This window comes from Macaca nemestrina, chromosome 14, assembly GCF_043159975.1.
Source record: "Macaca nemestrina isolate mMacNem1 chromosome 14, mMacNem.hap1, whole genome shotgun sequence".
Taxonomy (NCBI): Eukaryota; Metazoa; Chordata; class Mammalia; order Primates; family Cercopithecidae; genus Macaca; species Macaca nemestrina.
This window is the reverse complement of record NC_092138.1, coordinates 28,674,313-28,686,758: the sequence shown is the minus strand read 5'-3', so window position 1 is coordinate 28,686,758 and position 12,446 is coordinate 28,674,313. Positions and strand designations below refer to the sequence as shown.

The window sequence follows — 12,446 nt, the reverse complement described above, 5'->3', positions numbered from 1 at the left end:
AGGGACAACTTTATGTTTAAGTGTTACTTTTAGTATTTTATTGGAGGTAGCCAACAGTATATTAGTGTATATTTTTCTTATTTGTGATATACCTGTCTATGTAAATGATCTTTAGAATCTTGCTCTGTCACCCAGGCTGGAGTGCAATGGTGCGATCTCGGCTCAATGCAGCCTGCACCTCCTGGGTTTAAGCAGTTCTTGTGCCTCAGTCTCCTGAGTAGCTGGAACCACAGATGTGCGTCACCACACTCAGCTAATTTTGGTATTTTTAGTAGAGACCGGGTTGGTCAGGCTGATCTCAAACTCCTGGCCTCAAGTTATCCACTCACCTATGCCTCCCAAAGTGCTGGGATTACAGGCATGAGCCATGGCAGCTTGCGTATATTTGTTTTAGATGTATCTTTGTTCCTGAAAACACACATTTTTTGTTCTTGGCTTTTTTTTTTTTTTTTTGAGACAGATTCTTGCCCTGTCGCCCAGGCTGGAGTGCAGTGGCATGATATTGGCTCACTGCAACCTCCGCCTCCTGAATTCAAGGGATTCTCCTGCCTCAGCCTCCCTAGTTGCTGGGATTACAGGCACCTGCCATCATGCCCGGCTAATTTTTGTATTTTTGTAGAGATGAGGTTTCACCATGTGGCAGGGATGGTCTTGAACTCCTGACCTCAGGCGATTTGCCTGCCTCAGTTTCCCAAAGTGCTGAGATTACAGGCGTGAGCCAGTACACCCAGCGGAAAACACTTTTTAAAAACATTTCTTAAAGTTAGCTTTTCTGAAAATAAACATTCTTTTTTTTTTTTTGAGACGGAGTCTCGCTGTGTCACCCAGGCTGGAGTGCAGGGCCGCGATCTCGGCTCACTGCAAGCTCTGCCTCCCGGGTTTACGCCATTCTCCTGCCTCAGCCTCCGAGTAGCTGGGACTACAGCCGCCCGCCACCACGCCCGGCTAGTTTTTTGTATTTTTAGTAGAGACGGGGTTTCACCATGTTAGCCAGGATGGTCTCGATCTCCTGACCTCGTGATCCACCCGCCTCGGCCTCCCAAAGTGCTGGGATTACAGGCTTGAGCCACTGCGCCCGGCCGAAAATAAACATTCTAAAAATCTATTTTTAGCTTTATCACATCCTATAATGTGAACTCAGACAGCTACATGGTTAATAGTTTTAATTGCATTCATTAAAAGGAGTTTAGTATTCAAAGATATGCCAGCATTTTCTTGCGTCTACCAAAGTCTTAATTCAAATATCACAGAAATGAGTATAAGTTATGTCAAATAGCATCCTTAATAAACATGGCTCTGGAAATTAATGCAGACCTTTTTGTTTATATTTCTATAGCTACAATCAACCTAAATTCAGCCAATGATAGCTGGTTCGGCAGCTTAAAGGACACTATTCAGCATCAGCAAGAAGAAGCGGTTTGGGTCTCTGAAGGAAAGGTATGTGGCATGGATATGCTGCTATGAGGTGAGAGTCCCTGTTCTGAAACTTTCCTGAAGAGGGCAGTGAATGTAGTCAAGCCATGCCCATTTGAAGTGATGCTCACATGTGTGCTGATCAAGTTTGAAATTTCATAAATTCTCTGATCAACTAATAAAAATGAAGGAACTTTTAAAAGAAGAGCAGAATGTGACGTGTGCAGCCCTACATTCACTTCCCTTTTACTTTTAACATAGTAACTAGTGTTATATTCGAAGTACACTAATCAGAGCTTACAAGATCTCATGCTGAGCTCCACAGCTTACTAAGGACGTGGGAAACTTAGAGTGCCGATGAGAGGTGAGGTCAAGCAACTTGGAGAATACGGCTAAACATTAATAAAAAGAAGAAAAGCTAATGGAGTCGGAATTACTTAGACAAAAAGATTGGTTGAGAATGTGCCATCGTTCTGAGAGTTTGAATGGGTGATATGAGAGTGTTAGGGAATTTGTCTAGGCCTCCAGAATTGGATCGCTTCTCCCTGGTGGAGATAGCTCACACACGGCTGTGCTTCAGGGAGGAAAGAGGGAGATTCTGTGGCCCCTTTTACTCTAGAAGCTTTTGGTGCTAGTATCCTGTACACCAGCTGAACTGAGTAGTTTTGTGAGACTTTACAGTGACTGATTTTGTTGCAGAATTGACTAAGTCTTGCTCTTTGAGAACTAGATGTTTGGTCAAAGTATCTGGCATCTATGGCGTGCTTCCAGCTTGGAAGGCTCTATGCAAGCTTCCCTGGGGAGGACAAGTTGAACAGGACGTACCTTCTGCCTTTGAGGGTCTGAGAATCCTGTAGAGGCATGGATGTGAGTGTAGCACAAGGCAGTGTGCATGTGTTGATATTACTAGGAGAATGGTACCAGGAGAACAGGCTGTGGAGGAGCTGGATTCAGAAGAAAAGCAAGACAGTCTGAGGCAGTGTGGCTTAGCTGCGGTATGTAGGATGGATGGTAGCACAGATAGGCTGTAGGGCCCCTAATTTGAGTTCCTGCACAAAAATGTCCATAATATCAACATTGTACCAAAGCCAAGTGATTTCAGGGAGAAAAATAAAAGATGCCTTCCCTGGCGAGCACATCAATGTTTCAGTCGCTTGGCTGTGTCCTTGGGAATTTTCTTGAGTCCCCACTCCCAGGAGCCACGTCAGACCCCACTGACCCTCCGACACAAATTCCTCTAGATGGAAGGGATGGATGATGACCCTGAAGACCGCATGTCCTACTTAACCGCCATGGGCGCGGACTATCTGAGTTGCGACAGCCGCCTCATCAGTGACTTTGAAGACACGGACGGCGAAGGAGGCGCCTACACTGACAATGAGCTGGATGAGCCAGCCGAGGAGCCGCTGGTGTCGTCCATCACCCGCTCCTCGGAGCCGGTGCAGCACGAGGAGGTGAGGCGAGGCAGGCCACGGGCAGGAGCAGGAGAGCCTGGTGTTTTCCTTGCACTCTCGTGGACAGCTGTGTGTTCAGGGTGCTGTGGAAGGCATTCCTAGGGGTTGGAGCAGATGACTTCCAGGGAGTCTCTCGCTCTGAGTCCACACTGGCATGGTTGAGTCTGTGGGAAAGTGGGACAGGCAGGTGGACTTCAGAAGAGCTTGAGGGGCCAGCACGCCTCACACCCATGCCCTCAGGTGCGACGGATAAACAGAATGGCTTTATGTGCCGGCTGTCCAAATTACTAGCGGAACATTCCTTCCCATGCAGTATTGTTGTATGTACTTGTAACCTTTGATTAGGTTTCTCTCTGTACTCTTAGATGTCCTTGCTTTTCTTCCCCATCCTGCTTTTAACCTTTCTAATCTTGCCAAAGCTCTTGAGTGTTTCCCCATCAGTTTCCTTCTCTCTTGTATTTCAGTTTTTTATTTGAGTTCATGATCAAACCTTCATCTGATCACATGTACTGGGCATCCACTGTGATTAGATAGCTTATGGGATCCTTGAAATCACATTGACAGACACTGTAAAGTCACAGCCAAGTTAGCAATTATTAGTTGCACCTCAGAGAATGCTGGAATAATGATCTTTGTAGATGGGATTGTTCATATATTTGGATAATTATTGCTGTGGATTTCTCTCTAGCATCTTAGCTCATTCCAGTAAATGATTTTTTTCTTTATGAAATAGAACTACCCTAAGAAAACCACAAAAAACCCAAAACAACAAACTGAAGGGGGAGAAAAATACACCATTACCACAGCAACAAATTAGTTTATGCTAGACAAGTTGTAAAGAATAATTAACTCCCAAATGCCTATAGACATAGGTATTAGTGACACAAGAGATTTTAGACTTTTGGAGAGTTCTTAAAAAACTGTGCTTTAATGGAAGAGACTCTACATTGGATGCAGCCAGTTTTAAAAAATGTGTCTGAAGCATTTGGTGATGGTGTCTGCCTGTTCAGTAAAGAAGCACCGGCTCAGGACCTCAACTTCTGAACTTACTCAAGTTTGCAGAACTCCTCCAAAGCAGTCGAGTGCTCTATTCTCTCTGCTTGGATGTTCTTGTTGTGAATGAACCTTTATGTCTTGTAGAGCATAAGGAAACCCAGCCCAGAGCCACGAGCTCAGATGAGGAGGGCTGCTAGCAGCGATCAACTTAGGGACAATAGCCCGCCCCCAGCATTCAAGCCAGAGCCGCCCAAGGTACGTGGCTGGGAAGCCCAGGATGGGAAGGAAGAGGAAGCAGATGCCTCTGGAACCTCCTGGACAGCCAGGGAGGAACATGCAGACTGAGATGGTGTTTAATTACGGTTCTGACTCACTGTGTTCTCTATTAGAGCCTGTCTTTTGGCCTGTTGGGTGAATCCCCCACATTAGGGAAGGGCAAAAGGAAGGAAAGGCAATATTAGGAGAACATATAATTTTAGGGCTGTTAGTGTTATTTTTTTTGTTGTTAAAAGATTGTAAAGAAAAAATACTGCATACCTAGAATCACCAATCGCAGAATCTGTTTTTCTTTTGCTGTCCAGCTAAAGTTTTTTGTCCACAGTCTGATTTAGATGCTCCAGATAATAATTTTTTTTTTTTTTTTTCTTGAGACGGAGTCTCGCTTTGTTGCCCAGGCTGGAGTGCAGTGGCCCGATCTCAGCTCACTGCAAGCTCCACCTCCCAGGTTCATGCCATTCTTCTACCTTAGCCTCTTGAGTAGTTGGGACTACAGGCACCCGCCACCACGCCCGGTTAATTTTTTGTATTTTTTTTTTTTTTTTTTTAGTAGAGACGGGGTTTTACCGTGTTAGCCAGGATGGTCTCTATCTCCTGACCTCGTGATCCGCCCACCTCGGCCTCCCAAAGTGCTGGAATTACAGGCGTGAGCCACCGCTCCCGGCCTAGATGCACCAGATAATTCTTACTGGTGATTTGCTAAAGAGAATAATCATTACCACTGCTTACAATGCCTCTCTTTAAGAGAGCTGCTTATTTGTTTAATAATCATTATCCAGAACAGAAAGACACAAGAGCTTATATCAAAATATTATTTACCTCCAGTCAGAATCAGAGCTATGACTCTATGTTTTTCCTTATACCCAAATAAAATCTATTTAACTCAATAATTTATTATTTATTGTTACTATTTTTTGAGATGGAGTCTCGCTCTGTTGCCCAGGCTGGAGTGTAGTGGTGCAGTCTTGGCTCACTGCAACCTCTACCTCCTGGGCTCAAGTGATTCTCTTGCCTCAGCCTCCCGAGTAGCTAGGACTTAGATGCGTGCACCACTACATTCAGCTAATTTTTGTATTTTTAGTAGAGACGCGGTTTCAACATGTTGGCCAGGCTCGTCTTGAACTCCTGGCCTCAGGTAATCCACCCACTTTGGCCTCCCACGGTGCTGGGATTACAGGTGTGAGCCTCTGCGCCTGGCCTAACTCAATAATTTAGATGAGAAGAGAGCCATAATTGATTGTGTGAGCCATCAGAAGTAGTAAATGTGATAGGTACTAAGTAATAATAATAAGTGACCTCATAAAATACATCAGCGAAAATTTGCAAGCTGGGCAAGACGAAGTGTGAAGGAGAAGTGGCTGCTAGCGTGAAGCAGTGCTCCCCTCGCTCCCCACCCCAGTCTCATTCCTCAGCTGGACATGGATCTCACCTGGGCTGGCTCATGTACCCTCGGTGCAGCAGTGACCTCAGAAGCCCACTCTTGCAGTCCCAAAGCCTGAATTGTTCTGAGATCTTCTCCAAGATGCTAACCTCTTCTAGAACAAAATTATTCCAGGTCTGATCTTACCTCCGGCAATCACAGCCCTCCCAGCACTTTCCCTGCTCCTTTTTGGCTTCCTGGCATTCCTAATAATCTAGTGTAGGAAGGGAGGTAGGGCTCAGGAAGCCTGGCCAGTGGCCGTTTACCCTGCTGTATTACATTCCTTGTCAGAATGGCATTTGTGGACCACCTTTGGAAACTGATCAGGAAATGGAGTGTATTAAATCACTAATACAGATTTGAAAATAAACTTAAAAGCCCAAGGTAAAAACGTGTCATTGCTCTCTGCAGGCCAAAACCCAGAACAAAGAAGAATCCTATGACTTCTCCAAATCCTATGAATATAAGTCAAACCCCTCTGCCGTTGCTGGTAATGAAACTCCTGCGGCATCTACCAAAGGTTATCCTCCTCCTGTTGCAGCAAAACCTGCCTTTGGGCGGTCTATACTGAAGCCCTCCACTCCCATCCCTCCTCAAGAGGGTGAGGAGGTGGGAGAGAGCAGTGAGGAGCAAGATAATGCTCCCAAATCAGTCCTGGGCAAAGTCAAAATATTTGAGAAGATGGATCACAAGGCCAGATTACAGAGAATGCAGGAACTCCAAGAAGCACAGAATGCAAGGGTAATTGTTTTTAAACTACGCATCATCAATAAGAGTTTTAAATAAGTCTGATTTCAGTATAACAGCGGACAGCCCCTTTTCCACTGCTGCAGATGTGACAGGGTTGTTGACACACACTGCACCCAAAGCAGGGGCTGTGTGTGTCACTTCAGATTGCTAGCTCCCAGCACGTCCCTTGTTCTTCCAATGAAGAAAACTTGACAATATAGGGGAAGAAGATTCTGCTGTTTATACACAGGACTTTGTATAGGGTTCTGGAATGAGGAAGTGTGAGGAGAGAATCGGTGCCTCTCAGAAGTCGTTTTAATTAGAATGTGATTTTTTTTTTCTTTTCTTTTAAACATGTCTTCATTAGCTCCCAGATTTGCCATGGAAACCAAGCAAACTTTGGGTGCTAAAACAGAAAGGCCCATAGGTTGTACTTTCTGAGCTGTTTGAATTTGTTTACCATGTGCACATAGAACTTTTCAGACATCAAAGAAGAATTTAACTAAAGATCTGTGGAGTATATTTGCCCAGTAGATGTGGGAGTTTTCTTTCAGGTCTAGCACAACAGCAGCAGTACATCTGAGCATTTTTCTTTCCTTGTGGTAAAATATACATAACATAAAATTTACCATTTCAACCACTTTTTTCTTTTGTTTTATTTGTTTTGTTTTTGTTTTTGTTTTGTTTTGTTTTGTTTGAGACAGGGTCTCCCTCTGTCACCCAGGCTGGAGTGTAGCGGTGCGATCACAGTTCACGGCAGCCTCAACCTCTTAGGCTCAGGAGATACTCCCTCCTCAGCCTCCTGAATAGCCGTGACCACAGACACATGCCACTGCACCCCGCTAATTTTTCATATTTTTTGAAGAGACAAGGTTTTGTCATGTTGCTAGGCTGGTCTCTAACTCCTGGGCTCAAGCAAAACCCTCCTCAGCCTCCCAAAGTGCTGGGATTACAGGCATGAGTCACTGCACCCAGCCTCAACCATTTTAAAATGTTCAGTTCAGCGGCATTAAGTACCTTCACATCGCTGTTCAGCCATCACCACCGTCCATCCCCCAAACTTTTTATCCTCCCCACATGAAACTCCATACCCATTAAATACTAACTCACCATTCTCCTCTCCCCACAGTCCCTGGCACCCACCCCTCTACTTTCTGTTTTCTGTGACTTGGACAGTGTAGGAACCTCCTATAAGTAGAATCATACACTATTTGTCTTTTTGTGATTGGCTTATTTCCCTTAGCATGATGTCCTCAAGGTTCATCCAGGTTGTAGCATGTGTCGAAGTTCCATTCCTTTTAAACAGTTTTCCTGTCTGATGTGCACTGCACATAACCGTGGAAATGAGGACGCCGCCTCTGTGTTTCCTCTTCTTGAAATGGGATGGGAAAATAAGTAGGATATGGGGAAAGGGTGGGACCAGCAGGAAACCAGCAAGCAGAGTGCCCAGTGGTTCATTCTTTTGCTCTTGTTCTTTTCCTTTTTAATTACCACAGATCGAAATTGCCCAGAAGCATCCTGATATCTACGCGGTTCCAATCAAATCGCACAAGCCAGACCCCAGCCTGCCCCAGCACACGAGGTAAGGGCTGCCCAGCAGGCGCAAGTCTAAGGCGGGGACTTCTCAAGGACTGGGACTCGAAGAAAGAATTTCCTTTACCCAAATTTCAGGGTAACAGGAGGATTTTTTCCCCACAGGATGACTGTTTGTCTTACTCATTCCATCAAATTTAATTGTAAAGATGACAGAGTCAGAACTTCTGCATAGTTTGCTTGTGTGCCAAAACTCTGACAAAGTGTCATCATTGATGTTTCAAGCCAGTACTTTTGACACATTGGAGCCTGGTTATGTTACATTGCCCATGGTTAGCACATGAGCAGAATTCCTAGGGCTTAGACCTGTTTTGTCGCTGTTTGTTGCCTCTCAGCCAAGATTCTTAATTCCTTTGCATCATCCAGCAAAGTCAGACCACTTGTGCTGCCCTGAGGTCTAAAGGGACCGTGACAAGCAAATGAGCAGTCTCGGTAAATGCCACACAAACAGAAGGAATGTTCACAGTGTCTTCCTGTTGAAGTTTTATACTGGATTGCTTCCTGCTTCCGAGAATAGAAAAAAAAAAGTCACATTTTCTTGTGGCCATTCTTTTTTTTTTTTTGGAGACAGAGTGACTGTCGCCCAGGCTGAAGTGCACTGGTGCAATCTCAGCTCACTGCAACCTCCATCTCCCAGGTTCAAGCAATGCTTGTGCCTCGGCCTCCAAGGTAGCTGAGATTACAGGTGTGTGCCACCACACCCAGCTAATTTTGGTATTTTTAATAGAGATGGGGTTTCACCATGTTGGCCAGGCTGGTCTTGAACTCCTGACCTCCGTCCGCCTCGGCTTCCCAAGATGCTGGGATTACAGGTGTGAGCCACTGTACCTGGCCTCTTGTGGCCATTCTATCTGGAAGCTGAAGTCTAGTTTTCCAGCAATAGGAAACTGGAAGCAAATTTCTTCTTTACCAGTTGAATGGTAACACAGTCAACCAGGTTGCCTCTGACAACAAAGAGTTCTTGGGTATGACAGACTGAAACTGACAGCGAACTCTCGCTGCTGGGTGAGACTAGCCAGGGAGCTTAGGGGTGAGGAGGGCTCCCCCTGTCCAACAGGGAGATTCTTAGGTCAGGGGCACCTGGCTGGCTTCCTCACTCACCACCCAAGTGGGCATTGGATTTGACTTATTACGAACCTGGAGCAGGACCCGGGATGCCTCTGGTTGCTCTGCAGAATGTGGCTCAGAGGTAAGTGATCTGCTCAGTATGTTGAGCCGCTGTGCTCCGAGCCATGCCTCCCTGGGCAGCCGGAGGAATGGATGTGCTCGAAATGTCTTTAACACCCTTTCTTTGTTAGTTCCAGACCCCCTGAGCCACAGAAAGCTCCTTCCAGACTTTATCAGGATACCAGAGGAAGTTATGGCAGTGACGCTGAGGAAGAGGAGTACCGCCAGCAGCTGTCGGAACACTCCAAGCGCGGTTACTATGGCCAGTCCGCCCGATACCGGGACACAGAATTATAGATGTCTGAGCGTGGATTCTCCCGGGCCCGCCTGCCACGGCATCGGACTAGCCGGTCCTGCCAGGCCGCCGGGATGGTTCTTCTCCAGATAGAATGCACCATGGAGACGTGGTGGTACTCTAGCTTGTGTGTCCTCATAGAGAACCCAGGGGACAGCCGGTGCAAATTCAGAACTGAAGGTTCTGTTTGTGGGACTGGGTTAGAGGAGTCTGTGGCTTTTTGCTCAGAATTAAGCAGAACACCATAGTCAGATCCTGTTACTTGCTTTCAGTGGACCAAAATCTGCATTCTGTTTGCATACTTTTAATATGTATATTAAGAAGCAATAACTATTTTTCCTCATTAATAGCTGCCTTCAAGGACTGTTTCAGTGTGAGTCAGAATGTGAAAAAGGAATAAAAAATACTGTTGGACTCAAATTAAATTCAAAGAAGTACTTTATTGCAACTCTCTAAAGTGCCTTGGATGAGAAGTGTCTTAAATTTTCTTCCTTTGAAGCTTTAGGCAGAGCCATAATGGACTAAAACATTTTGACTAAGTTTTTATACCATCTTAATAGCTGTAGCTTTCCCTGCACTGTGTCATCTTTTCAAGGCATTTGTCTTTGTAATATTTTCCCTAAATTCAGACTGTATATATCATAGCTATACTTGATAGTTTGGCTATAAGTGCTCAATAGCTTGGAGACCAAGAAGTTGGTGTCGAAATTTTTTGTTTGTTTAAAACCAAGTGCTGCACAAAAGCAGATACTTGAGGAAAACACTATTTCCAAAAGCACGTGTATTGACAACAGTTTTATAATTTAATAAAAAGGAATACATTGCAATCCATAATTTTCTTTGTGGTGGATTTGTATGCTACTTTCTATTTTAAATACAACTTTCATTTCAGTTCCTAATCATAGAAGTGAGTACTTAATCCTTGTCGAACATTGGAAAATGGAAACGTGAAAAAGAAAATTATACCCATAATCCCATCCCTCAGATAATTTTGGTGTATTTTCTCCAATTACGTATTTGTGGATGTCTGTGTGTATGATGCTTGAGGGTGTACTGTGTTTGTAGTTCTATTTCGTATTTTTTCTGTTTATCTTTCTATCACTAACATTTCTCAGGTGGTTACGACTGTGCAGCAAGGTAGTTAAAGCATGGTGCACACATCGTCATTAACAACCACAGAGCAATATATCCCATGACTGCTTCATAAGTGAACAATTCTCCTATTGTTAGCTGTTGGGATTATTTCCAGTTTTTTGCCCTTTTTTTTTAATACATGAAATGCACCTCTTTGTATGTAATCCAGTTTTGTATATCATCGATCAACATTTCAGTATTTTTCTGCAGGCAAGTTTTCAGAAGTAGAATTACTGAGTAAAAGTATAGGAACATTTTTAAGGCCCTTGATGTTTACTGCCAAATGGCTTCCTAGGAAAGTTGCATCAATTTACACCCCCACATCCACTCTTCCTCTTCTTCCTCTTCTTCTTTTCTTTTCCTTTCTTTTCTCCTTCCTCCCTCCCTCCCTCCCTTCTCTCTCTCTCCTTTTCTTTCTTTCCCTTTTTTTTTTTTTTTTTTTTTTGACAGGGTCTTGCTTTGCTGACCCCAGGCTGGTCCTGGTCTTGAACTCCTTTAGCGATCCTCCCACCTCTGCCTCCCAAAGTGCCGGGATTACAGGTGTGAGCCACCATGCCCAAACACCACTTAAATTCTTGAAGTACTGAAATAAATTTAGAACTTAAGCAAGACAGGTTAGGAATTTAGGCTTGTATTAATAAAAAGAACAATGAATTTGGAAAAGGAGAAAAGAGTCTTGGTTCCATTAAGGATCTTTATGATATGAATTGACACAAAGGAGTTAGGCTTGTGTTTTAGTGGAGTTAGAAATTTGGCTTACTGGTAACTGAGTTATATTATAAAGGTGTCCTTGTTTATGTCTCTTCCAGTATGGGTGCTGTCACTTATAAATCATTTAATGTATCTGGAATTTCTGAACACTCCTCAGGGCACTGACTAACATTTGCACATTCCATAAATAAAAGCTACCTTTTGTGAATAGGAGAAAAATGTACTAGTTAACTATACGATAATACTGTTGGCTTGTGTTCTTTAAATCCGGGAATGAGCGCTTTGCAAACGTAGGTGGGGAGGGGAGGAGGCTTTTGGCAGGAGCTAGGTCGTCATCTGGTTCCAGCAATTTTGTGATGCAGGCAGTGCCTCTGTTCCTGAGGATGTCCAGCAGCGTGCCTGATGGACCCCCGGCGCCTTCACCCCCCTTTTTTATTCATACCCTCCTTGGTTCTGGGAAAGATTTAAAGCTGCCTACAGTATACATGGAACATAATGGAAAAAAAATGATGGTAAGCAAATGAAGAAACAGGGAGAAGAGTATCAGTAGAGGGAAGATGGGGCCATGAGTGAGAGCTGTGTTCAGTTTCTGCACTGTCAGGATTCTGCAGCTCTCCAGAAGACAGTGTGGCCCCGGCGGCACCTGCATCTGTGATAGAATTATGCCTATGCTTCTAGCCCAGTGAGATAGATGAGCGATGGGTCTTCCAGAATGACATCAGGTGCTACTGATGTCACTAACATCAGTAGTAATTTGACACTAACAAATTCTTCATAGGAAGAAAAGTTGGTTAGGAACAGTCCATTTAAGCAATTACAGTTGTCTTTTGAGGGGTTCCCAGTCAATCCTCCCTGTCCCCTTCGAACCTCTTTTCAGTTGGGGTTATTTTGCCAGTTCTAGCTTTCATATACATATAAAGAGAGATTTATTTTAATGAATTGTCATACAGGATTGTAGGGGATTGGTAAGTCTAAAATCTGAAGGGTAAACCAGCAGGCTGGAGAACCAGGGGAGAGAGACAGTCCAATCCTCCTAGCTAGTGTGAGGTCTGTCTTTGTTCTGTTAAGGCCTTCAACTGATTGGATGAGGCCTACTTACATTTCAGAGGACAATCTGGTTTACTCAAAGTCCACCAATTTAAGTGTTAATCTCCTAAAACAACAACGACAGCAACAAAACTTTTACCAAAACAACCAGAATAGTGTTTGACCAAATATTTGGGCACCATGGCCCAGCCAAGCCGATGCATAAAAATTA

General features: G+C 44.2%; 1 protein-coding gene across 8 annotated transcripts in view; it reads left to right on the top strand.

Moving 5' to 3' along the window:
- LOC105491857 (tight junction protein 2) overlaps nt 1–10,177 on the top strand; it is a 140,450-nt gene extending 130,273 nt beyond the window's left edge. For 3 of the 8 annotated variants that reach the window (XM_071077699.1, XM_071077698.1, XM_071077697.1), the window contains 6 exons: nt 1,337–1,437; nt 2,655–2,867; nt 4,008–4,118; nt 5,971–6,300; nt 7,785–7,870; nt 9,180–10,177. In XM_071077699.1, coding sequence (XP_070933800.1) covers nt 1,337–1,437; nt 2,655–2,867; nt 4,008–4,118; nt 5,971–6,300; nt 7,785–7,870; nt 9,180–9,345 — 1,007 coding nt within the window. In that variant the 3' untranslated portion in view covers nt 9,346–10,177. The remainder of the gene's footprint in view (nt 1–1,336; nt 1,438–2,654; nt 2,868–4,007; nt 4,119–5,970; nt 6,301–7,784; nt 7,871–9,179) is intronic. The other 5 variants (XM_071077704.1, XM_071077703.1, XM_071077702.1 and 2 more) reach the window with 2 other exon arrangements.
- Nucleotides 10,178–12,446: the final 2,269 nt, after the last annotated feature.